The sequence below is a fragment of the Carlito syrichta genome, unplaced genomic scaffold (assembly GCF_000164805.1).
Source record: "Carlito syrichta isolate Samal-C Ts95f unplaced genomic scaffold, Tarsius_syrichta-2.0.1 Scaffold295544, whole genome shotgun sequence".
Classification (NCBI taxonomy): domain Eukaryota; kingdom Metazoa; phylum Chordata; class Mammalia; order Primates; family Tarsiidae; genus Carlito; species Carlito syrichta.
The window spans coordinates 108,281-135,817 of NW_007239640.1; the positions used below are offsets into that span (position 1 = coordinate 108,281).

The window sequence follows — 27,537 nt, forward strand, 5'->3', positions numbered from 1 at the left end:
CAGGCCATGTTTTCTTAAGCTTTGGCCCCTTCCCCTACCTTGGGGAGGTGAATCTCCTCTTTCTCTCTCTCTCCAATTTACTTTCTAAATAAACTATACTTTTTAATCTTAAAAAAAAAAAGAATAACTAGATCAACTAGGGGAATAAGTAACTCAATTTACTTTATAGAGAACCTGTCATTATGAAGCATGTATCAATTTGATAAAGATTAAGATACAACAGAAGATAAAATTATACACTTCCTATGGTTTAGATCTATCAAAATTATACATTTTATCAGAATTAAAAATATATATTGTTGCCCTATTTCAAATATGACAGCACACTAAAATAATGAGAACTCAAATCACCAAGTCTAATATTAAATGAAAGAAGGAAAAGAAAATTCAATACTTGAAAGATAAAATAGTTTAAAATGTTATTCTGAACACAAGTTTATATCCAATACTTTGAAGAAGGTTGTTTGTTTTAATAAATCTCAAGTTTCAGACATCAGATTGGGTTGGACTATATAACCTTTACATACAATCCTAAAATTCTGTGAGAGGGGCAAGATGGGTCATTTCAGAATTCTAACTCTTCAAATCCACTTACTAAGAGCTCATAGCAATATGTATCCAGGATGAAAATGCCTTCAATTAAATAATTTTAAGGCAGAAGAAAGAATAAAGACCTTATTTGAACTTATTTCTCAATTTGCTAACCTTTTATTTAGAAGTCAAAGTTTTATTTCTGAAACATGTTCATTTCCTTACTAAAATATTTAAGCCTAGGCATAAAGTAACTCATTCTGATACCTATTATCTGAAGTCTGTAATTATTCCTAAACCCTTCCAATGATATTAAGAATTTTCTTTTAGATTATATTTGAAACTTAAGAAACATTAATCATTTAGTCAACCTATTTATAGTAGATTTATTGCTACATTTAATCACATATGTAAAATAAACGTGAACTATGAAGAGTTGTCTTACTTTTAGTACGGATATAGTCATTATAAAAAGACTAGTTTGCAAGTAGTATAAGAGCAAATTCTTTTCTTGTTTAACCGTTTCCAGATATTTCTCATCTTAAATACTAACAGGAAATCCTAATTCGTTTCTAGCAATAATAATTATGTAGCAAGACCAGAGGGAAATGATTTCTTCCATGTTTTAATTTGTGAAACCAATTATAGTTTTTTCCTTCAAAAATGCTTTCTACCAATTAAATAATCTCTCAAATTTAGAAGTAGTTCATCTGACATTCTAAGATTTTATTACATGTAATTCAGCCAAAATCACTAAAAATTTAACATAAAGTATAATCTAGATAAAACTCAGTAATGGAAGATCTACTTAGCATATTCTAGCAATTCTCAAATAATATTTTAAAAGAATTAAGTAATATAATCATTAATGTTAGGAAGAATGGGACTTAAGTTCAAGAAGTTCACTAGAATGTTCCTTAAAATATTCAAATTTCACTTATACAAAAAATTTGGTGTTTCTAATTTTAGAAACTTTTTCTTGTAAGTTATCCATAACTAATCTATAAGTGCTAACAGCCTCTTCATTCAGAAAACAATTTGCCTATCACCGAAAATGTCTTGATTAATAAAAATATATCTTTTCTTAATAGCAAACAGAATGCTTTTAAAATGATGGTCATCTAGGGAGTGTCAAAACAAGCTAGTGATTTCCAGTTCTATCACAGAAACAAGAGACTGATTTAAAATAGAATGCTTAGATATTTTACATATCATCCAACAGCTTTATATTTTCCAAGAAGGATTTTTCCCAGAGATGCAGCCCTCAAATTCAGGCTTAAAAAGGCAGGAAAAACAAAAAAACACCCAAAACAAAACAAAAATTAGGTTATTCCTAAAAATATTTGGATATAATCCTAGTTTCAGTTCCCGTTAAATGCCACCCCTAAGATTTAGCCTTCCTTGTGGGTAACCTCATAAGTTTTACATGGGAAAAGGGCCAAAGTGACTGCCATGGTGCAGACATCAGGCTCACCTGACTACGATGCCTGTGGTTCTATACTGCGTCAGCATGGGAACAGTGGTGCCGATTGCCCCACAACTGAGGGCTGCTGAGGACTGCCTCAGGGGTGCATTTGCGGCTCTTTTCCTCCTGTGGTCCATGCGGAAGGAGAGTGCTTCAGAGATGACAAAGAACAGGAAAACAAAAATTCACACAAAGGAAAAGAAAAGTCCCCTCACTAAGGCACATCACATATATAATCCTAAAAGCAAGCAATAAAATAAGCCTGCAAACTGGCCATAGAATGTTGTACAGAGTACTGAATGTGAGAACAAATATCCTGGGAAGACAAACTGGAGAGAGGCTGACTGTGGACCAGATCCTGACATTTTAAAGGGGAAAGAGGTTGCCATCAGCTGTGTATCCTCTTAGGCTAGTGATGAAAATCAAATAATGGCCTAATTAGGGAACAGATTTTGAATTTATGTTAATAATAGCAATAATGGTTTACTAAATTAATCTTTTTCCTTCAAATAAAAATACATAGACATATCAAAAGCAAAACCATCTGAGGATCAAAAAGGCAATTCACTATCTATAACTTCTGAATGCTTAGAAGGTTAAAGATCAAGAATTTTCACAGTGAAGGTACCAAAGTAGTTAGAAGAGGTAGATGATCCAGTGTAGAAAATCTACCTGTGTTCTTCATCACGTTATAGGAGAAACTGAAGTCAAAATTCTAACAACTTACCCTTTCTACTTCATGGCATTTTTTCAAGGCCTCACCGTATCTCCCCAGACGCTGATAAGCTGAAATGCATTCTGTCTGAAACCACATACACTGCATTTCATTCAGATTTTCCATGGCAGATGTTCCTTCCTGAAATGGAAGCATTCATAACTATGGGGAGCTAATAATAAAACTGACCTTGAAAACTTCATCTCTTTTATAACTATCGCTACAAGTATTATTATGACAATAAACAGCAATTAGAAAATATATCAATGTGCTTCCAAAAGGCTCCTACACTTTTAAATCACTGTAGCTCCCCCATCCATGGTTTCGCTTTCCATAGTTTCAGTTACCCATGGTCAACTGCAGTCTGAAAATACTAAAGGGAAAATTGCAGAAATAAACAATTCTTAAGTGTTAAACTTTGTGGCATTCTGAGTGTGATAAACTCTTGTGCCTTCTTACTCTGTACCACTTGGGACTCATCCCTTTGTCTAGTATATCCACCATCCCCCGCCCCTTTGTCTAGTATATCCACCATCCTCCGCCCCTTTGTCTAGTATAGCCACCATGTCCACTACCTGCCTGTTAGTCACTCAGGAGCCATCTCAGCTATCAGATTGACAATACATAGTCATAATGTCTTATTTATCCAGTTCTGTTGGGTATTCAACACTCTACATAGAAAAGACTTTAAGTTACCAAAGCTTTTATTTTAACCATCTAAGGCAGTAACTCTACGAAGCACTGCCTATCTTCTTTCAAGCAAAAGTTATAGTTGGACCATTCGCTGTCACTATTCTTGTACCCATGTGTCTCTTCCAGCAGCCTCTCTGTACATGCCCACTCTTTCTATTTTGCTACTTCTCCTTTGCAGTGAGCTAACAGAACCAAATAACTGAATTTGTTAAAAATATTCGTTAACTTAGGCTCAATGAGATTTCTAGAGGAGTGTAAGACATAAAGGTACCTAGTTTCATCGTAGGGGCACTGGAATTTTATCACAGTTTGAAAGAGACTTATTTTAAATGTATTTTGTATGACCCAAGAAAAGATGGCAAGGTACATTTATATAAATACTTTCAGACTTCTATTCTTTTTAACCCACATTTTGTGTTATCAGTTCAATTTTCAGAATTCACTGAAAGGCTAAAAACTGAGAATCTCTGGGTAAACAGAGTTATGGATGTATTTTATTTCTTCATTATGGTTGTGCATATTTTCCATTTTGTTGATGACCACATCTTTATTAAAAATCTACATTATTTTTCATTTCAAGAAGTTGCCCAACTAGACCATCCAACATGCATTAGCAACTCTACAAAAATTCTTAACTGTGAAAAACATACAAGAAGGAAAAAATGAGCACTTCACTCATTTATTAGCAAGCAGATATAAACTACTCATTCAGAGGTAATTTTCTTCCCTTGTCTCACTACACACTGTGGATTTGCTAGGCCAATGAGCCAGAGAGGCTAAGCTAAACAAGCTCTCCATACAGCATGGCCACTTGCCAACAGCAGATGGTCAGAGGCAATTATGACCAGCTACAGGTCTTGGTTAACTATTCTCCTCAGACAACCAACTCCTCTCACTTTCTCTCTCATTCTCCATGCCTTTGAAGACATATCCCAGGTGTCTGTGGCTTTTGGTTTTGCTTAAAAAAAAAAATCATCACTGGACTTCTTTAACTTAAGATGCTTTGTAGAGGTTGAATACCTCTTAACCAAAATGCTTGGTACCAGAAGTGTTTTGGATTTGGGATATTTTCAAATTTTAGGACATCTGCATTTTACTAACCAGTTGAACATTGCAACTCCAAAAATCCAAAGTCCAAAATACTCCAAGTATTTACTTTGAGCATCATGTCAGTGCTCAAAAAGTTGTAAATCTGGGATCATGTCAGAATTCAAATTTGGGATGCTCAACCTATCCTCATCCCCCCCCAACATTTCCTACTTTCTTTTTAAAATTTATGTTAGAGTTGTGGGGTACATGTGAGGATTTGCTAGATAAGTAAATTGCATGAAGGTGAGGTTTGAGCTTCTAGTGAGCCCTCTCCCACCTTGCAGTTAACATGGTACACAATAGGTGGCTGTGTCCCCCTTATCCTCCCACCCCCTTAGCAGTGCCCAGCATCTGTTGTTCCCACCTTCATGCCCATGTGCCCAATGTTTAGGGCCAACTTATGAGTGAGAATACGTGGTATTCAGTTTTTTGTTCCTGTGATAATTCACTTAGAATAATGGTTTCCAGGGTGAATTCTATGTAGCTGCAAAGGACGTGATTTTTTTCTTCTTTATGGCTGCATAGTATTCCATTGTGTCAACCTGTATACTCATATACAATTGAACTTTATTTCTAATCTCGATGTGGGTCTTCCAGATGTACTTTTCTCTAAAAACATAATTTGCTCCTTGTATTCTCTTCCAATCTTCAAATCTGTCATATAGTGGAAAGAACAGTGAAGAGTTTGAACCCTAACACTATTTACCATGTGGTAGTGGGACTATAGCGCACACCACTGCAACTGGCTCAATCTTCCTCTTACACATTATGCTTCTGGTATCATAAGACATGCTTCCTACTTCAAACATAAAAAATGCTTCTTCAGCCAGGCACAGTGGCTCACAGCTGTAATTTCAGTACTTTAGGAGGCTAAGGTAGACAGACTGATTGAGACCAGGAGCTCAAGACCAGCCTGGGTAACGAAGTGAGACCTTGTCTCTACAAAATAAAAAAATAAGCTGAGTGTGGTGGCACACACCTGTAGTCCCAGCTACTTGGGAGGCTGAGGTAGAAAGACTGCCTGAGCCCAGGAGGTCAAGGAAGTTGTAAAAGTCACGATCATGCCTCTACACTCTAGCCTGGATGACAAAGTGAGACCCCCCAACTCAAAAAAAAAAAACAAAAAACTTCTTCTTTATCTTAAGATAAACTTTTATATTTTCTTCTTAAAGTGTGAAAATATTTAGATCTCTACCTGGAACTTATTTGTGTGCAGCCTAAGATAGGAACGTCATTTTACTTTTTTCAACACAAATCACTAACTGTCTCAGCAATAAATTTTCATCTCTCATTTTTAAAGTTTCCAAATATATGTGAATCTGCTCCTGAGCCTTCTACTCTGTTCCATTAGTCTACTTGTATTTTTAACCGTAAACATGTATTATTTTCATAATATAACAGAAAGTCTATGTGGAAAAGGATATGAAAGGATGGTGAGAGAGGGAAAGAAAAGGAAGAGATGCCTAGCTCAACAATTCCAGAAAACTTAAGTTCTAGAAAGTCACAGAGACTAGTAGTTTACAGAAGTTAGCTCTACTTGGAAAGAACTCTGAGTAGATCTAGAGTAATGCAGTGAGAGAGAATTAAAAAGCAGTCACACATTATTAGGGAGACAAAGAATCTGGGATATAAATAGAATGTTACACATAAGCGATAAAGAATGGCACATTGCTTATATTTGTATCAAGGTATTTTACTCTTGCTATTGCTTTTTAACTACCCCCTGCCAGAAACATAGGCACAAACACATACACAACCACAGAAAGAAACCATAATTGGTATATAGGCTAAATGGAATTAAAAAACAAAAACAAAAATGAATTCTAATGAACTTCAGTGGCATACTTTACAAATCATCCTAGAACTTAAGTTTAATCTTCCTAATTCAGACAATTACAGTACCGCTCATATCTGCTATTTCCTACCCTTGTGAACTTGGAGCACATTTCCTCTGCTTCTTTTATCATATTTGCTCGAAGCATGTATTTTGCACATTTAGAATTGATGAATCTATCAGCTGTGTCCAAAGACTGTGCTTCATCCATCCACTTGGCAGCTTCTTTGAGATTACCTATATGCTATAAGCGATGAAAACATTAAGGAAATCACCACTTGTGATCACAAGAATATGTATACAATAAAAATGAAAAAAAATTCAAAAGATAAAACAGGAACCTGGCACCATTTCCATCTAGTTTATCTAGAAATCTAAATTACAGTTTTCAGGTACAAAGAGTTTAATCAAATCACACTAATCACACAACTATGTAACAAAAATAAACACAATTCATATTTACTAAAAGTTGAATCAAATGTCTAACACTGATTACATAATAACATAAAACACCTTAGAATTATTAGATATTAGAAAAAGATCAGCAGCATGCCCCAGAAGTTATCATAACAGACAAAGAACTTCAAGAGTTCTTAAAGTAGTTGAATTAGTCACCTACTAAAAAAACAAACAAAACTCAGATTTTACCTTGTAAATTTTTGCTTTCATATAGAATAATTCTATTAGAGTTGGAGTACTAGCAATTGCAGCATTAATATAATCCAAAGCCAAAGAATACTGCCCAAGTTTATCAAAGTGCTGTGCCAGGAAATACTGAACCCAGAGTAGTGTTGTCGGGGGTTCGCTCTCCCCATTCTCTGCAATCAAATGAATATTAAATTATTATGAAAAGAATGTAAAGTAAAGCAGCTCACAGACTTTCTCTCCTCAATTCATAATAAAATTAATAATTACTACAATAATAATAAGCAGTAAGAACTCATCAAAAATGACCAATTCCAATAAAAAGAGGTGTGACTTTGTGCCATACAGTTCAAGAAGTGGCAGCAAGCAGAAAAACAAGACTGTACTTTGACAGGTTCTAATCCCAACCTCACTCCAAAGAAATAGTGCTAAGGAAAGGACAAAAAAAAAAAAAAATCAATCTAATTCTGAGAACTCTCAGGTTAAAAGCCAAAGCTTGCCCAGAAAAAGTCAAGGAAAGTAATTTGGAGAAGAGATTCCCTAAGTACCACTACAAGGTTGCAGCAGAGGCAAGAACTGCCAAACTGCCAAGGCTTAAATATTTTCTAGGCCTCAATACCAAATTAGGGAAACGCAAAGTTAAAAAATATGACCCACAGGAAGAAGATACACCCCTGACAAGATGAAAATATCCCTGCCATCTGAGAGAAATCTAAAAGGAGAGAAAACAGCGCAAATCTTCTAACAAAAGCAGTCACATACACCCAAACAGTTGAACTCTATCCTATCCCACATCCTGTACATTCAAGCTACAAAACAGTAGTTAAAGAAATACTAAGCTCTCAAAATGGATTTCAGAAGAAAAGACACACAAGTATAAAATGAGGAGGAAAAAGTGAATTTAGACACATTACATCAGAACAAACAGAAAATCTTCTAGTGTGGCTGACTATAATACAAACACACTATAGCATAAATACAAACACACTATAGCATAAATTAAAACATAATAAATAAAGGCAAGGAGTCAAACATCTATCCTGGTCCTTTTATATAAACTATATTTCAGGGGAACCAAATATTTAATGAAGGAAAGTTCTTTATAAAAAGAATTCCAGCTAATAAAAGCAGAAGAAATGATGAGAATTAAGGAATCTAAGCAATGATCCTCAATGGTTAAAAGGCCAATGACAAACTTTTTAAGGGGCACATCAGGCTGTCAACACCTCAGCCCATATCAATCTTAATATCAAAATAGAGAGATAATCGAATGCCTTGTGCCTCCTGATATGATACAACAGGAAGCACAAAGTGCCATCTGTTAGGTATTCAAATGGGACCTGAATCTCACCAGACCTGTAAATATAACTGTAAACTTACAAGAAATATGAATGACAGTGAAATATATTAAATGGTATCACAAGAAAGCAATTAGCCAAATCTAGAATATAGGATATTCTGTAAGACAAATGACCTTTCAACAAATGGCTGCTCTTTTTCAAAGGAAGGGGAGACTACTACTATAGATTAAAAGAACATAAGAGATGTAACAATCAAATGCCCTTCCTGGATCTAGCATCAAATAAATCTACCATACAAAGACTTTTCTTGTGTAACTGGGGAAATCTGAATGCAGACTAGGTATCAGATATCATAATAGAGATTCATTTTGTGAGAAATGGCACTGCAGTGATATCTTCTGTTTTAAACAGTTAGGAATGCGCACTAAGGTATTTACAGGTAAAACAATATGTATGGAATTTGCTTTAAAAAATACTCAAAGAGTAATGGCATGTAAAAGATATATGAGGAACCCAAACTAAAGTTTCCATCTGCATGACTGAAAACACTGTAGCGTGTTTTCTAAATGAAGTTGCCTTGATTTGTATGTGCCACTACAAATACAGAAACAAAAGACCATATTATACAGGATTAAAAGTAATAAAAGAGTAGGAAAAGCAGAGAATTTAGGGATTCAGGAAAAACAGGTTTCAATATAAGCTAACTACATGGTCTTAGACAAGCTACTCAATCTCTCAAGTCTATCTCCTCACGTTAAAACAGGGTTAAATTCCAACCCACAGGATTATGGAAAATTTAAATTAAATAAGATTGAAAGTGCTCTCATTTCATTCACTAATTTAAAAGCTATTTAATAAGTAGCTATTACACAGCATACACATAATAAATATCAAAGAACGTTACTGTAAGTGATTAAAAATGAAATGAAATGAGTAATCAAATTCGAATTCAATCTTAATTTAAACTTACCATAAGGGCTAAAAAAGTCACACGTTTTAAGAGAGGCTTCATAATTGGTAACAAGTTCCTGGATTACAGAAACCTGTTAAAAGAACATATTTTTTAAATTTTTAAATATTTTATTGAAGGTATTTTTGCTTATTATGGATTAAATTAGATTTGGAAACAATATGCAGCCTATTTCAGAACTTTAAGGTAATTGAAATACAAGGTTGTCTGTTTTTTCCCCATTCCAAATATGAATATTTCTCTGTGGGGAGAATGAAAAAAAACAGGAAATACTGTACACTGCTGTCTTTATTAATAGTGTAACAGAACCTCATTAACTTCTCATTTCAATAAGCAATTCAAAGTTTGAGTGGCAAATTATCACTAGTTACTATAAAAACTTTTTGGCCAATAAACACACCTGTACAATTTATTATTAATAGTTAATTTATTTGTCTTTTGCTTACCGATGTTACATTGTGAAGCTGTAAACAATTATATAAATACTTGATTTCCTAAAATATCAGGCACTTTGTAACGTCAAGCTAAATGATCCAAAGTTTAAAAATTATAAGTAAAATTAAAAATCACAGTTTTGCTTATTATTATTATTATTATTATTATATTTTTTAGTCGAAGTCTCACTCTGTCACCCAGGCTTGAGTACAGTGGCACAATCACAGTTCAAGGCAGCCTTGACATCTTGGGCTCAAGCAATCCTCCCACTTTAGCCTCCTCAGTAGCTGGTACTACAGGCATATGCCACCACACCTGGCTAATTTTTTGTAGACATGGGGTCTGACTATGTTGCCCAGGCTGGTCTCAAACTCCTTGGCTCAAGCAATCCTCTTGCCTCAGCCTCCCAAAGTGCTGGGATTACAGGTATAAGTCGCATACCTGGCCTTTATTATTGTTAGCAACGCTGGGAAAAGGAAAGTTGGAACCTGTACTTGATACAACTATAGGTTTTCCCACACAACTTATTCTTCTACCTATTACACAGTAAGTTCTGGTACTCATTTCTGTAGCACATACACCAAAATTGGATCAAGAGAAGGTTAGCAGACTTTGGTATACATGGCTATGAAAGAAACCTCTTCACAAATTCCATTAATACAAGATGGTCTCAAGTAATCAGCTTTATTTTGAATCCAAATTAAGCCTCATCCCCACAAAGAAACCGTGGTATTCATGAAACCAATGACAGCAGCAAAAAAACCCAAAGCAACAAAAACAAATTGAAACACTCTATGATATCTATCTCATAATGTGCTGTAGCATATGGCCTAATCCTTCAATAGAGTTAAGGCAGGTAGGCAATGGGGAAATAACATGGGACTATATTTCAACAGTAAGAAAAATGTACAGCATAGAAAAAACAGGATGTGAAAAAAAGCTTACACACACTGTGACTTCACTGAAACATGTATGTATGTATAGATACTACATACTCAGTGAAAACATTACCAAAGAGATTAGGATGGTAGAAAATGAGAATATCCTTTTTCTTTTTAAACAAAGACTGTTTAATTTAAAAACAGTGCTTCTGAAAGCGTGAGCCTCAGATCATTAACAGTATCAACATTAGCATCACCAGGTAGCTTGTTAGAGATGCAAATTTTAGACAACATCCCAGAATGATAGAAACTTCAATTCTGTACAATCTGTTTATAACAAGCCCTCTAGTTAATTATCATGCATAATTAAGAGTTTAAGAACCAGTGATGAAACAGTTGCAAAAAGATTTTTACTATAAAGCAAAATCAAAGGTAACAAGACATTTTTAACCCACTAAGACCAACCCACTGATCTCTCTTAGAATGTCTGTAACACCTTTTTAAGTGCTTAGAAATTTAGTACTCAAGTTTAACTTACAGAACAATTTTTTTCATGAACTTGTACTGCCATCTACTGGCAGTTGCGAAGACTGCAACTGGCACAAGCTTTTAAAACGGTCTGCGTGCGCATCTCACCTAAAAATAGGTGAAGCCTATTTTTTTAAAGTTTAATAATAAAAAGAACAATAAAACACATACTAAAGTTATGCATAATCCTTCATAAAGGAGTTATACACAATCTTTCATAAACACTACTGAATAAAATTGACCTCCAGTTACAGAACTTCAAAACAAGACTTGATTATAGGGGGGTGAGGGGTGGAGCAAGACAATGAAAGTTCACATGAGATCTCCTAAATTAAAAAAAAAAAATCAACAACAGGCACTGGATTCTCTGGTTTATTGTGCAAATTTCTTGAATTTCAGTTATGGCCTGGCACAGTGGCTCACACCTATAATCCTGGCACTTTGGGCCAAGGATTGCTTGAGCCCAGGAGTTCAGGACCATCCTGGGTAACACAGTTAGTCTTCGTCTCGACAAAAAAACAAACAAATTAGCTGGGTATGGTGGTGTGCTGTAGTCCTAGCTATTCGGGAGGCTGAGGCAGGAGGAACACTTGATCCCAGGATGTCAAGGCTGCCGTGAGCTGGGATCATGTACTCCAGCCTGGGCAACAAAATAATAGGGTTTGTAGGGGGATGGGAGAGGAGGTTACAGTTTAAACAACTCATCATGTAAACCTCACAATCGGAGCACAGAGTTGCAATGGCCCAAAAAGCTAACACTCTGCTCTAACAGCATCCTGTTACTAATTGCTTTACTGCCGATATCCGCTTTCCTGAGACCTGCATCCCAAAGCTATGTAACTGATGTCTTGGTACTGACTGGTTTTCCTAAGGTTGCATTTCAGAAACAAGTGATTAACAACATCCCTGATAGTGACTGGTTTACTGCACTTCAAGGTCTTGGGACCAGCAGTCCCTAACAGGTGCCAACATCTGCATCTCATGGCTAAGGACCGACAGCCCAAACTCCCTAAACCGCTTCTCAGCACCAACTTAACCTCGACTGGGGTTATATAAGTGACCTGCAAGAGAACAAAGGTGCTGGTTTCTCTTTATAGAGTCAGCCACCCTGCCTCCTCCCCTTCTTTTAATACAACTTTTTAATCACAAGCGTCTCTTACTTCTCGACATACTTTACATAAAGTGAGACCTAGTCTCAAAATAAAAACATAAAAATTTATTAAAATTTCTGTCATAATTATTTCTAATTCAGTAATTACACAAACAATTCAATTTTCCAAATTTTCTTTTCTTTTTTTGAGTCAGAGTCTCACTCTGTCCAACTGCTGGGTTCGGGTGATGCTTCCTCCTCAGCCTTCCAAGTAGCTGGAACCACAGGCACATGCCACAATGCCTAGCTAATTTTTTTATTTATTGTAGAGACGAGGTCTTGCCATGTTGCCCAGGCTAGTCTCGAACCCCTGGGCTCAGGCAATCCTCTCACCTCGGCCTCCCAAAGTGCTGGAATTATAGGCGTGAGCCACCTTGCTCAGTCTCCAAATTTTCTACGAAAGTTAATCTAAGAAGTTTTACTCAGGTGTAATAAACATTTCACACAAGTTTACTTACCACTTATACTTCATTTAGACAGTAAGTAATATGCTAAGTTAAAATGTAACATAGTCTTCAATCTACTAAAGTCAGGAATCTAACACTGAAACCACCTAATAACATTAATATAGGGCCCACAGGATAAAAGCTAAGGAAGAGACTTAAGTACTGCAAAGCTGCAGTTATGATTAGAAATTAACGTGACAGAGTGATACTCCAACTCAAAAAAAATTTTTTTTAATTAAAAAAATAAAAAAAATTAACAAATCTGTTGTTTTAAAGTTTGTTTTCTTCCTTGCTTTCCATAGAAAGCAACTGATTAACTCCATGTTCTGGTCCCTGAGGAGGGGAAAGCTGCTCAGGAGAGGCTGATAAACACATTTTCCCTTAAACAATGAGCCTAACTAAGATCACATAGATCTCCTTGATAGTACAGCTTTAATCTCCAGGGAGCCTACCCTCCACATACCTTCCCCTACTAAACCACCTGTATAACAGCTTACTGCTCAGGGATTCAGTTGCAGACATTTGTTGGAATTGCACATTGTAAAACCTAAGAGTACTGTTTGAGATGTTTTCCAGACTCTGCACTCTAATGAACCCATAACCCTAACCAGACCCAGGACACACACCAAAGAGCCAACTCTACTCATTCCGTCACCCCCCCCCCCCCCCAATTGGTTCTGTGCAACAAGTGAGTTTCAATACCTCCATGACTTAAATCCCAACCAATTAGCAGTATCTGTTCCCTAGCCCTCCACCCTCCAAATTATTTCTTTAAAAAAACAGAGCCTACACCTCTCAAGAGGAAGAGCTGGGAAGTATCTCCCATCGTCCTCGCTCAGCTGTTTTGCGATCATTAAACTCTTTCTCTATTGAGACGCTGCTGTCTCAGTATATTTGGCTCCAGTCTGTGCAGTAGGCATAAGAACCCAATCAAACTGTATAACAAGATCACTATAAAAACTCAGTCTCAAAATAGCCAGCTTAAATTTTATGACTGAAATTTATTTTTTTGAGTTGGAGTCTCACTCTGACTCCCAGGTTGGAGTGCACTGGCACGCTCACAACCACCCCCACCCCATTGGTGACCTGCTGGGCTCCAGCATATATTCTGCCTCAGCCTGCCAAGTAGCCGGAACTACAAGTGTGTGCTACCACACCTGGCTAATTTTTTTTTTTTAAACTGTAGAGAAGAGGTCTCGCCAAGTTGCCTGGCCTGGTCTCAAACCTGCAGGCTTAGGCAATCCACTCACCTCGCCTTCCCCAAAGTGCTGGGATTACAGGCTGAGCCACCAAGCCCAGCCGATGACCAAAATGTTTTACAACTTGAAAAAGTTTCCAAGCTCTACCACCTCCTCCTGATTTAAATACTTCTGTCTAACACTTATATTTGGTCAGGACTAAGGGGGCTTAATCTTCACTAACAAAATCAAACCTGGGGTAATACTGTGACTACTATAATTTCCTAAAGTTATGTCTCTGGCTAGCTTTTATAATGCAAGAGTAAAAGAATTATTTATTAACCTTAAAGACAAAGTCCCGTACACCATATCTGATACACAATTATTCAAATAAAGATACAAATCACTGGTTTACAGTGTCACTGCAACATGAAGGCCACTGAAACTATCTTTATTTTCACTCAAACTAGAAAATTAAGCACAACAGTTTATCAACCAACATTTCTGGATGAATGGATGATAAATGCACAATTCATAGTGATAATTTTGGTTCTAAAGGGGCTAGTTACAGAGGTGAACTGTTCAAGAACAATGACAATAAAATGAAAGTAACTTCCAAGCTGAGATGTGAGGGATCGGGATCACCATTTAATTTACATAATGAGGGAAACAGCATTTCTTGAACATTTTGAAACCAAGTACTTTACAACTTTGTCATTTAATTATTAGAACACACATCAACTCTTTAAGTACTATATTATCCAACCTTATGATTCAGGTAATTACTCAAGAAAATAAGTAATAGAGTCAGGATTCCAAGCAAGGCCTGATTCTAAAGCAATGCTCGTTTCACTTTACCAGTATTTCCCCAAATATGGTGGCACATGATGGAAGGTGAGGTGCTCATTATTAACTCACCAAGTGAATTTTTTAAACTCCCCACAAAGAAATATCACCAAATTCTTAATATAGCCCTTCTATTACTTACAGCATGTAAGAAAAAAAAATTCCTTTGCATTGTGGTAAAATACAAATTAAAACTCTAACTATCCTTGACAATCACTTCCCTATAGCACCTTCTGAAATAGCCATAGTTTTTAAGAAGTAAATATGAAATGAAGAATTTTAATTAAGAATTATTTTACTCAGATTGGTAGCCCACACCTGCAATCCCAACACTTTGGAAGGCCAAGGCAGGAGGATCGCTTGAAGCCAGGAGGAGTTTGATACCAGCCTGGGCAACAAAGACAGACCCTATCTATATATTTTTTATAAATTATTTTACTTGTGAAGGAATTATAAAGATGACAGAATCCTAATTTTTGTTGTTGTTATTGAGTTGGGGTCTCACCCTGTCACCCAGACTGGAGTGCAGTGGTATGATCCTGGCTCACCACAGCCTTGACCTCCTTGGCTCAGGTGATCCTTCCACCTCAGCCTTCTAAGCAGCTGGGACTACACATGCGAGTCATCACACCTGGCCCAGAATCCTAATATATATATATTTTTTACTCGCCCAGACTGGAGTGCAGTGGCATGCTCTCGGCTACTGCAGCCTCAACCTGCTGGGCTCCAGCAATCCTTCCACCTCAGCCTTCCAAGTAGCTGGAACTATAGGTGTGCACTACCACGCCTGGCTAATTTTTTTTTTTTTTTAATTTATTGTAGAGCTGAGGTCTCGCCAAGTTGCCCTGGCGGGTCTCGAACCCGCGGGCTCAGGCAATCCACTCAACTCAGCCTCCCAAAGCATGGAATTACAGGCTGAGCCACCGAGCCCGGCTAATATTTTTATACAGCTCTTCCATTTCAATTTTTTTTTTCTAATTTACCTTCACAACTGAAGTTCAATATGAGGACTAAGCTCTGACCTTTTTTTCCCCCACCTTCTGTGTCTCTACACAAACTCCTAGCTATGGGGTCTGGGATACACGCCTTAGGACTCATCAGATGGGTTTTTTACTAATCCCATATAAGGAGGCTTGTTTTTCAACCTGACTGTGGCATAACATAACACAAAAGACAAGGAAGAAAATAAACATATTTTATGACCCTGCAAAGCTCTTGGGGACTCCCGGACTCTGGGCATGTTCTAAGACACTTACCATCTATTCTCTCTGAAGTCTGCCAATATATCAAGAAACTTAACTCCCTTATCATTCCTCAAGTCATCCCCTTATCACCACAGAATTTCCTTTACTGATTTCAAAATCCCTTAGACAAAGCAAATGTTTGAATCCACCTATGATTTGCAAGTCCCCACTTGGAAGTGCCCTGCCCTCCCAGGCCAAACCAATGTAAATCTCTCGTGTTTTGATTTATGGTTTCTTGTAACTTCTATCCTCCTAAAATGAATATAACCAAGTTATAATTCAACCACCTTGGGCACAAGTTCTCAGGACCTCCTGAGACAAGCGTCATGGGCCTATGGTCACTCACATTTGGCTCAAAATAAATCATCTTAATATTTTACAGAGCTTGGCATCTCTCATCAACAGACAGATGACAAGTATTATTGACTCAATTATATAGCTGGCCGGGGTTAACTAAAGATAAAAGAGTTACAAGATAACTTACAGACAATACATTCCAGGATCAAAATTCACTATACTTACTACCCCAATAAATTATAGGTATTTCTCACTAACAACAGCCAACTGATTTGATACATCACATAGAAATAGTCCAATAAGATTCATGATAAGTTTCTCCTTCTTTAATGAAGCCCAGTTTTCTATAACTCTTTGTGCCTACTGTCACCAGTTTCTAAAGGGCACACATAGTCTCTTATATTTGTTAAGTGAATGAAGATCTTGGGATATTTTCATAGTGAGAGCAGGTTTGATATGAGAAAGAATGATCTTCTAGGAAACAATCTACCTTTGCTTCCAGTACTCAATGTCCATGTTGTTTTAAGCTATTCATATTCAGCGCACATGTGCAATGACTCCCAACTTCAGTGAAATCAAATGCACTTTTATCAACCCAGGCAAACCTAGATGTTAACTTGCTGGGGGTCTTCATTCAAGGCCTGACACTCACAAATGAAAGGCTAGAAAAGAAAACCAGGACATACTTTTCAATATCAGTGAAAATGGAATTCCAAAATTCATTTACACCCTTTCTGAGAGCCATTAATCATTTTGGTTTCTTGTATGACACTAAAAGGAGTATATAGACTGTAACCTTGATAGCTGTACTTAAAGTAAAATTGATTTTACTAATTATCTTTCTGTAAAGAGAACCCTTGACATAAGTAATTCTGTCTTAGAAAAAGACTCCACTTTACATTTTAAAGGATCTCATGGGCCCAGATGTTGTGCCTCAGCAATAAACACTGCATCCAACCAGAAAAGGACATAACCAAGCATACACCCTTCCATTATCAGTCTTTACCAGAGGACTCTGTCACCCTAAAAAGATGGAACTTCACCAGTTCAACATGGCCACCTTAACAGACACTGTCTTGCTGTCACTTATGATAAGCACCTGGCATCTACCGCAGGAGGCTCTGTCCACACCAAAAGACTCTAAACCTTGCAAGATGCCTGCCATGCTATCTGTTCTGACCCAGGAAAATTCCTTCTGCTCATTTCACTTTCCGCTAGAATGGTTCTTTAACCTCTCCCCTATCCTTTTTCTCTTATGCTAAATGTTACTTTGTTGTGGAATGTTTAATCTGCAACATTTATATACTGATGAAGTATACTATTATGTATGGTTTGCAATATTGACTGACTTGTGGAGTTGCTTGAGCCTATGAACCTGCAGCTTTACCAAGTGAACAGGTAGTACTAAGGAGAACTATCTCCTTGGGAACTTCATGTAGCTTATGGTTTTTATGAATAAACACAGCATCAATAAAAGCCGACACTGTAGAAAGACACAAACATGTGCAGAAAAGGTTATCACTAACCTCATGCCATTCACAACATTTTCTGTGTTAATATAAATCTATTTTTCTCACCCATTAAATCAGCAAAATAAAAAACAAAAGTAAGTAATAAGTGCACATAAGAAAAAAAGATAATAGAAAAAGAAGAAATTAAACCTGAAACAAGTAGAAGAACATAAAGAATAGAGTGAAAATTAATGAAATAGGAAAAAAAAAAATCAACAAACCCAAAATTGGCAAACCTTTAGCTAGGCTGACCAACTAAATAAGAGAGAACACTCAAAATATTAAAATAACAAATGAAAGAGGGGATATTACTACTGACTTTATAGAAATAAAATCACTATAAAGGAATATGATACAGAATTATATGTCAATACTGTATAACTTAAAGGAATTAACAAATTTCTAGAAGCATGAATTTCCTAGTGTAAATCAAGAAGAAACAGGATATCTGAATAGACCAATAATAAGGGGTTTGAACAGGTAATTTTAAAAATACCCACACAAAAAAAGTACAAGCCCTTACAACTCTACTGGCAAATTCTACCAAACATTTAAAGAAAATATAATGCCCATTCTTCACAAACTCTTCAAAAAAAAAAAAAAGAAGAGGGAACACTTGCCAACTCATTATGAGGCCAGTATCACCCTGATAGCAAAATCTGATGCAGACATCACAAGAAAACTACAGACCAGTACCTTTTATGAATATAAACACAAAAATCCCCAGCAAAATACTTAGCAAACTGAACCCAGCAATATGTAAAAACAATTATTCACCATGATCAAGTAGGCTTTATCCCAGCAATGCAAGACTGGTTTAACATCAGAAAATCAATTAGTGTAAAGTATACCACATCAACAGAATAAAAAATAAAAACCATATTATCATCTCAATGGACACAGAAAAAAGCACTGACAAAATACACTACCACCCTTTCATGATAAAAATGTACAACAAACTAGAAACTAAAGGGAACTTCCTGAACATTATGAAGGACATAAGCAGAAAAACTCAGAGCTAACGCAATACTTTATGGTGAAAATCTAGACACTTTCCCTCTAAGAGCAGGAACAAGACAAAGATGTCCTACTATCACCACTTCTATGCAACACTGTACTGGAAGTTCTATCTAGAGCAATTAGTCAAGAAAATGAAAGTAGAAGGATACAGACTGGGAAGGAAGAAGTAAAGTTTTCTATTTGGTGATGACATGATCTTGCACATAGAAAATCCTAAGGAATCCATTCAAACATCTGTAACAACTAATAATCAGAAACTGTACCACTATATATTAGCAGTAAGCAATCTGAAAATAAAATTATAAAAATGTTATTTTTAAACTAGAATACCATCATAAAGTTTGCTTAGAAATAAGTTTAACAACACATGTATAAAACTTATACAATAAAACTATAAAACACAGGTGAAAGAAACTGAAGACCTAAATACATGGAAAGATATCTCATGTTTGTAGTTTGAAAGACAATACTGTATTAAGTTAGAATACTTCCAAATTGATCTGCAGATTCAACAAAATCCCTATCATAATCTCAGATGGCTTCTTTGTAGGAATAGAAAAGCCAATCCTAAACTTCAAATGAAAATAAAAGGAACTCTGAATGACCAAAATAATCTTGGGGGAGAAAAAAAAAGTAGGACAGCTCACACTACCAAATTTCAAAACTTATCCCACAGTCACAGGAATCTTGATTACAGTATGATACTAGCATAGAGGTACTATAAATTTTAAAAAAATTTTTTGTGATACTTGACGTAAAAAATCTTTCTGGCCACTGAAAAACTGTCCCTCCAGGGCTTAGCCAATTCTTAAAGATAACAAAGAGGCCCAACCAGGAACTTATCTTTGATATGCAAACCATTCTCCAGAGCCATATCTCCTCTATCTGGTCCCTCTATCTGGTCCCTATATCCCAAGAGACAATACTCCCCTGCCAGGCATCTAGAGATCAAACCTACAGCCCAAATTCCGCAAAAATTATTTAAACTAACCAATTCTAAATAGTTCACTCTGCCCTGCCCTGAAGAAGCCTCAACCAAGGCAGTGGCCTAATCCTTCACTTTCCTCCTGATTTTTCCTCCCCAAGTGGTCCTTGGCATGGCATGCCTATCCTGACTCTAGGGCTTGTATGACAAACTGTTTTTTTTCCTAAATCTCTTCACAGTGCCTTCAATTGTGGCTGCACCTGAATGACTATCTCAAAAAAGAATACAAAACAATAAGGACAGACATACAGATCAGTCGAACAGATTCGAGAGTTCAGAAGTGAAACCTCACATTTATGATTATTTTTGATAAGACTGCCAAGACCATTCACCAAGAAAAGAACAGTCTCTTCAACAAACAGTGCTAGAAAACTGGACAGTCACACATAAAAGAAAGAAGTTGGATTACTGCCTCACACCATTTAAGAACACAAACTCAAAATAGACTGAATGCCTCCATGTAAGAAATAAAAGTATAAACCTCCTAGAGTAAATACACTTGTAAATTTTCATCACCTTGGATTTGGAAATTGTTTCTTAGATAAGACACAGAAAGCACAAGCAAGAAAAGGAAAAAATAGTAAGCTGGACTTAATAAAATTTAAAATTTCTATGCATCAAATGATACTTAATCAGAAAAGTAAAAAGACAACACACAGAAGGGTAGCAAATATTTTCAAATCTTGTATCTGATAAAAGGATTTGTGTCCAGAATATATGTTTTAAAAACATCTTACAACTCAATAAAAATCATCCCCATTAAAAAGTAGTCAAAGGATCTGAACAGCATTTGTCCAAATCTATACAATGGCCAATAAGCACATAAAAGATTATTTATATCGACAATAATCAGGGAAACGCAAAGCAAAAGCACAAGAATTTACCACTTCACACCCACTTTGATGGCCATAATTAAATGAGATAATAACAAGTGTTGACAAGAATGTGCAGAAACTGGAACCCTCATACATATACTATATATAGGAATGTAAAATGCTGGAAGAACTTTGGAAAGAGGCTGACAGTTCTTTAAAAATTCAAACACCCATTTGCCCAGCAATTCTAATCTCAAGTATACACTTGAGAGAAATGAAAACAAACACATCTACACAGAAATTTGTACATGAATGTTCACAGCAGCATTATTCATAATAACCAAAAGATAAAAACAAGCAATGTGGTATATCCATACAATGGAATATTTGGCCATAAAAGGGAATGAAATACTGATTATGCTACTAGAATGAAAATACTAAGTTAAAGAAGCTAGACCCAAAAAGGTCACACGAGGTCTGAAAATTAAAGCAATTCATCAAAGCGATTTTGAAACTCTTTCTGGAGTGGCCATCAGAGCTGTTGTCATACTATCCTAGATGTCCTGAATGTCATCGTATGCCTTCCTTTGAATATTTTCTTTATGTCATCTTATGTCTTCTTCTGAATATTTCCTTTATCTTCAGGTAAAGAAAAAAGTCACTGGGGGCCAGATCAGGTAAGTAGGAAGGGTGTTCCAATACAGTTATTTGCACAGTGCTGCCAATGTAAGCCCATGATGGCAAGTTTGCAGACTTAATTGTCAAACCTCAACAAATAATGACGACAGCTCTGATGGCCATTCCCGAAAAAGAGTTCTAAAACTGCCTTGACAGGTGGTCTAGGCTCTGACATTGGTACATAGCTTTCCAAGGGGAGTAGTACTTCAAAGGGGACCATTGTGATATTCAGCAGTGAGGTAGGTAGTACTTTTTCTAGAATGATTCGTAAACCTAATTGTCGAACTGCATATATTGGATGATTCCATTTATATAAAATGTCCATCCAGACTGGGAAATCCATAGACATAAAGTAAGCTGGTGGGTGCCTAGAGCTGAGAGCTGGGAGGGTTGGGAGAATCATAGCTAAAGGATATGGAGTTACTCTGCGGGATGATAAAAATTTTCTAATATTATATTGCAGTGATGGTTGCATAACTGTGAATATGCTAAAAAATCATTGAACTGCACACCTTAAATAGGTAAATTTTATGCTCTATTTTCCTAGTTGTAATTACACAATGATTATAAATATAAATGGAATAGTAAGAGATAACCCAAAACACAGAAGCCTTAATCAAAGATTGGTTTTTTTTCAAGTACCTTTTTTTTTTTGAGTTTTTGAGTCAGTCTTTTACTCTGTTGCCCAGGCTGGAGTGCAGTGGCCGCTCCCGGCCACCGCAGCCTCGATCTGCTGGGCTCCAGTGATCCTTCCACCTCAGCCTTCCAAGTAGCTAGAACTACAGGTGCACGCTACCACGCCCAGCTAATTTTTTTTATTTATTGTAGAGACAAGGTCTTGTCATGTTGCCCAGGATAGTCTCAAACCCACGGGCTCAGGCAATCTACCCATCTCAGCCTCTCAAAGTGCTGCAATTATAGGTTAAACCACCAAGCCCAGCCTAAAAATACTTTTCAAAACAAGTACGCAGTTGTATGGAACCTCAGTAAGTTATCTATTATGGCCAGCATGCCTGTATTCAAATAGTTAACAAAACGCAATATTTGATATTATCTTTAACAAAATCATTTTAAAAGGCTATGTATTTTCTATTAAAATGGTTTTTATAAAAGGAGAAAACTAAGTATTAGTTTAGAGTTTAGAGAAGACTATTTCAACATCAAAGAAAAGAAAGTTGGGAAAATATTTTCTTAAAAAAATTTTTAAACTAAGATTCCCCAAAAACTCACTGACAAAACTATAATAAAGTGATTGTTATTTCAAATATCTACCTATGCTTTACCTAACACTGAAATTTACCATGTTTCTCAATACATAAAAATAACATTTCAAGGTGTTTTTAAAAACCTTATCAAACTCGTCTGACCATGCATTGCTTTCCACTATATCCAAACTCTAGTTTGCTAAAAAAAAAAAAAAAATTAAAATACTAGAGACCTTAAAAAACACTTTTCTTACAATGGTACTACATCCTGAGCTAACTTCAAAAGACAATTTCATTTTCATGCTATCAACATGAATTATTCTTTAAGATTTGGAAGCTTACAAAATCATAATATTTATCAGATTTCACCTCCTTGAAATCTTTCCTCTAGAATTAAAATGCAGCTAATAGCTAAGAAGAGGTCTCACTGGTGGTCAGAAATGTCATTTTTAAAATACTCTCATGAGTAATCACAAATACGTGTAGCAAAATTATTTGAGAAACATTTCCTAGACTTGCAAATTTTTCTCACTATACAAAATTCATAGAACTTGAACTAAATTTTCTGCAGTTTAACTCATTTCTCCAAAGTACTCAGTAAACATTCCTGCTGCTTGCTTTAAAATTACTACTAAAGAGATGATTTCCATATGAATTAGTGCATTCTCAGTGTCTTCCTCAAAAATGCAATTTTCATGTTTTATATAAAACACCAACAAATGCTTAACCCTTTATGATGGTAACTTTGGGTCAATATTGAATATTGTGTTTAAGTAAAAAGCCTATGCGTGTGAAAACGTAGGAAGCCTGGGAAAGTTCAGTGACAGCTTAAGAGAAACAAACCCTTTAATGACCACTGTAGTCAGTAATTATTGCAAGACTGTTATAAAAGAGGTATTCTAATTCACATATATAATACTTTTATTATTTCTGATATTTCACCTCACCTTTCTTCTTTGTCACCCTGACCAAAAAGAACAAGAGAAGAATTTTGGCCAATGTTAAGTAACCTGCAGAAACTACTGGTAGGCACTGGGTCAATCACATCAATCAATCACTATTTCTCAAAAAATTGATAGCAAAACCACTGCAATCAAATAAAGCATACACACACATTAAAGAATCCTAAGATTTTAAAATAAATATACAGTAAGTCACCTACATACAAACCTTCAAGTTGCAAACTTTCAAAGATGTAAATATGCGTTTGCATATCCAATTACATAAGTTAGTTCATGTGCCTGGCATACATTGTCACATGTGTGCAACCTCTATATAGTTGTGCTTTTGTGTACTTTACTATACAGTACTGTATAGGGTACAGTATCTTTATTTCAAGCCCAGGATGTCCAGAAGCAAGAATAAAAGCAGTGGTGATGTAGCTGGTATACACTAACATGTTTTAGTTGGGTACCACACTAACTTTGTTGGACTTATGAACAAATTGAACTTACAAACACACTCTTGGAACAGAACTTTTTCATATATAGGGGACTTACTGTAAATGACACGTTTTACTAATTGAGTAGTAAATATCATCAGTAGTTAGTTAGTTAATATGGAGGCCTTGCTATGTTGCCAAGCCTGGTCTCAAACTCCCATCCTCAAGCAATCCTCTCGTCTCACCCTCCCAAGATGTTGAGGCATAAGGCATAGTGCCCAGTCAATTGTTTCTTGTGTTTATGAAACCTGCTGCCACAGGGAGAAAAGTGCCAATCACTTACACCTATCACTGATGCTTGTTTCACAACTATTGTTCATTTAAAAAGTATTATGTATAGGTCAAAGCTAAATAAGTATTAAGTGATGAAGATTTAACTAAAAATCCTTTGGCACTTCTAGTGAATTCTTTTCCTTAGCCACTAGCATCTTTCAGAAACTCTGGCCAGGCACAGTGGCTTACTCCTATAATCCCAGCACTTTCGCAGGCCTAGGCAGGAGGACTGCTTGAGCCCAGGAGTTTGAGGCTAGCCTAGGCAACAAAGTGAGACTTTATCTCTACAAAAAAATAAAAATAATCAGCCAAACATGGTGGCGTGCACCTGTAGTACCAGTTCTTAGGAGGCTGAGGCAGAAGGATTGCCTGAGCCCAGGCAGTTGAGGTTGTGGTGAGCCATGGTCATGCCAATGCACTCTAGCCTGGGTGTTAAGAGTGAGACCCTGACTTAAAAAAAAAAAAAATTCTGACCACAGAAAAAAAACACAAGATTCTAGAACTTAATAGATAAGAAACAACACTTGGAAATAAGAGCATAACTTGCTTTCTATTAACTTTTAATTATCTAATGATCTTTCTAACTTAAGACCAGGATTTAAGTGCCTATTTTCTAATTTTAAAAAGCAGAAACACATTCCCTTTATTCAAAAACTAGCTAAAACTATATTTATTAAAATGTAGCCTAACTAGTAATTTGTACTCTATAGCCCAAATGTCATTTTACTGTTGCACTAACTCAATTATCCAAGCTCTAACTTTAAAAGCATGCTTAACAAATTTAAAAATCCATAATCATATTATAATAGATAAACATGCACTGGTTAACTGTAAACCTCTGGTAACAACATCAAATTTTAAATTCTAATAAAAGAATACCCACTAAAAATAAACAACCTTTATAATCTTAATGTTTTATAAACCCTTTACTTGGTAAATTTCACACACTGACATTTCCTTTAATATTACTTATATTACAGGCATATATTTTCAGTACATCCATTATTAGACTGAAAGTAAAGAAAGTAACACTACTAAAGCATATAACATGATTAAACCATAGCATATTATTTACACGGATATCTTTCCATATTAAGTTAGTAAAAAGTCTATAGCAAAACTGAATAAATACCAAATTTTACCTTTTCTGTATTGTAATATAAAGATTTCAAAGTAGTAAACAAGGGTGGGCAGCCTTTACTGAAGTTAACCCTCAGGAACTTATCCATTAGTTCTCTAAATTTTTCACCTAGAAACAAAAGTGTACTTTGTTATACTTCAATTGATGCAAACAATCTTTAAAATGATTTTCTAAATAAAAATAAAGTTCCCTCAGAAACAATTATCCCCTTATACAATTTATAAACCCAAAAAAATCAATCCGCATTATTTCTTGTTACCACCTACAAACGGTAACGCCAAATAGCTCAGTTGGCAACTATATTTTTTCCTCGATTTAGTTATAAAGTATCTTCAAGGAATACTTCAAAAGGTAGGTAAACAAAATGATTATGCAGTTTTGAAAGTAAAAGTAACCTACTATCTATTCTGAATGTAGCCACAATAGCAAGTGTCTTTCCTAATATCTCACTGACTAGCACAGACTCAGTTCTGCTATCTACCTCTTAAAACCCTGCAGAAACTTATAAAGCACTCTGCAACAGACTACTGAACTAGCACTATATTCAAGTGGTAGCAGATCTTTTTTTTTTTTTTTTGAGTTGGAGTCTCACTTTGTCACCCAGACTGGACTGCAGTGGCCACTCCTGGCCACCGCAGCCTTGACCTGCTGGGCTCCGGCGATCCTTCCGCCTCAGCCTTCTGGAATTACAGGCATGCGCTACCACGCCCGGCTGATTTTTTTGATTTATTGTAAAGATGAGGTTTTTTAAACACTAACTTGGTGTTTACAAATGTTTTCCCAAGTAACCTTGTCATTTACTTTAACAGACATTCATTCCACAGTCACGTATCAAGCACCTACTACATGGTGGGCACTGTTCTAGGCGTCAGGGATATGGCAGTGGTTAAAACTTTTTTTTAAATCTTGAACTTATAGAACTTCATTCCAATGAGTGTGAACAACAATAAAAGTAAAGCAAATGTATGTCACTCATAAGACTGGGCCCTGGGGCATTAACACTAGAGTTAAAATAAATAAGCTGGGCTGGGTGGCTCAGCCTGTAATCCCGTGCTTTGAGAGGCTGAGGTGAGTGGACTGCCTGAGCCCATGGGTTCGAGACCCACCTGGGCAACTTGGCGAGACCTCATCTCTACAATCAATAAAAAAAAAAAAAAATTAGCCAGGTGTGGTAGTGCGCGCCTGTAGTTCCAGTTACTTGGAAGGCTGAGGCAAAAGAATCGCTGGAGCCCAGCAGGTCGAGGCTGCGGTGGCCAGGAGTGTGCCTCCAGTCTGGGCGAAAGAGTGAGACTCCAACTCAAAAAAAAAAAAAAAAAAAATATATATATATATATAGATAGATAGATAGATACATATATATCTATATTTTAAAGTGTGTGTGTGTGTGTATCCTATTTGCAACATCGAGTAAGTAATTCTGTAATTGCTTTACAAACAATGTTTGGCATCACTCTTTGAAAGCAGAAAACGTTAAAACCATTTTAATTTTAAACACAAAGATATATGAACATTTTGACAGTAAATCCAAAATGGCACGGATTTACCTAATTATTTGAAAAAAAGAGATACAAATATGTCATGAATGATTTAACCTAAAGTAAGAAAACTGCAATTATTACCTCCTAAGGTTTCTTTATGAATCACAACATTGTGCAACAAAACCTAACAACCCAAAGTGGTTCTTTTTATTTGCTTTGAATGGCCATGTTGAACAAAACTTGCATACTCAATATAATTAGATATCATAAAAATGTGAAAGAAAAAGTTAACCCAATTAACTATAAGATTGTTTTCAAATAATTTCTAATCTAGACTCCAAGACAACAAAAACTTTGTTTCAGAGATAAAATCTTTCCAGCATTCCTTTGGTAAAAAGCAAAAGTTAACAATATTGTAGTAGACAGTAAAAGATGCTGTTTCTTAGAGAATATTCCTCCACTTACTTTGTGTGTGACCTTGGACAAATAACTTGTCTACTAAATACCTCAGTTTCACCACTGTAAAATGAAGGTAACACCATCACTGGCCTCAAGAGTACTCTCATATGGTTCAAACAAGGTGAGTGTATAGCACTAAACAGTGCCTGGCACATAGTAATCACTTGATAAATGTCAATCATTATCTTCCCTAATATCTGTCAGCTATTATATTTCTTTAGTTAAGACTGAGTTTTCCATACTTTCAATTACCTACTGAGAAAAGAAGCATTTTATCTTCATG

At 35.9% G+C, this 27,537-nt stretch overlaps 1 protein-coding gene across 1 annotated transcript in view; it reads right to left on the reverse strand.

Moving 5' to 3' along the window:
* The window catches only part of NAA16 (N(alpha)-acetyltransferase 16, NatA auxiliary subunit), a 71,978-nt gene that overhangs the window by 14,144 nt on the left and 30,297 nt on the right, over window positions 1-27,537 (reverse strand). Inside the window, exons 8-12 of the mRNA XM_008054515.2 lie at window positions 25,319-25,425; window positions 9,244-9,316; window positions 6,976-7,145; window positions 6,419-6,571; window positions 2,724-2,852 (exon numbers count right to left, since the gene is read on the reverse strand). Coding sequence (XP_008052706.1) covers window positions 2,724-2,852; window positions 6,419-6,571; window positions 6,976-7,145; window positions 9,244-9,316; window positions 25,319-25,425 — 632 coding nt within the window. The remainder of the gene's footprint in view (window positions 1-2,723; window positions 2,853-6,418; window positions 6,572-6,975; window positions 7,146-9,243; window positions 9,317-25,318; window positions 25,426-27,537) is intronic.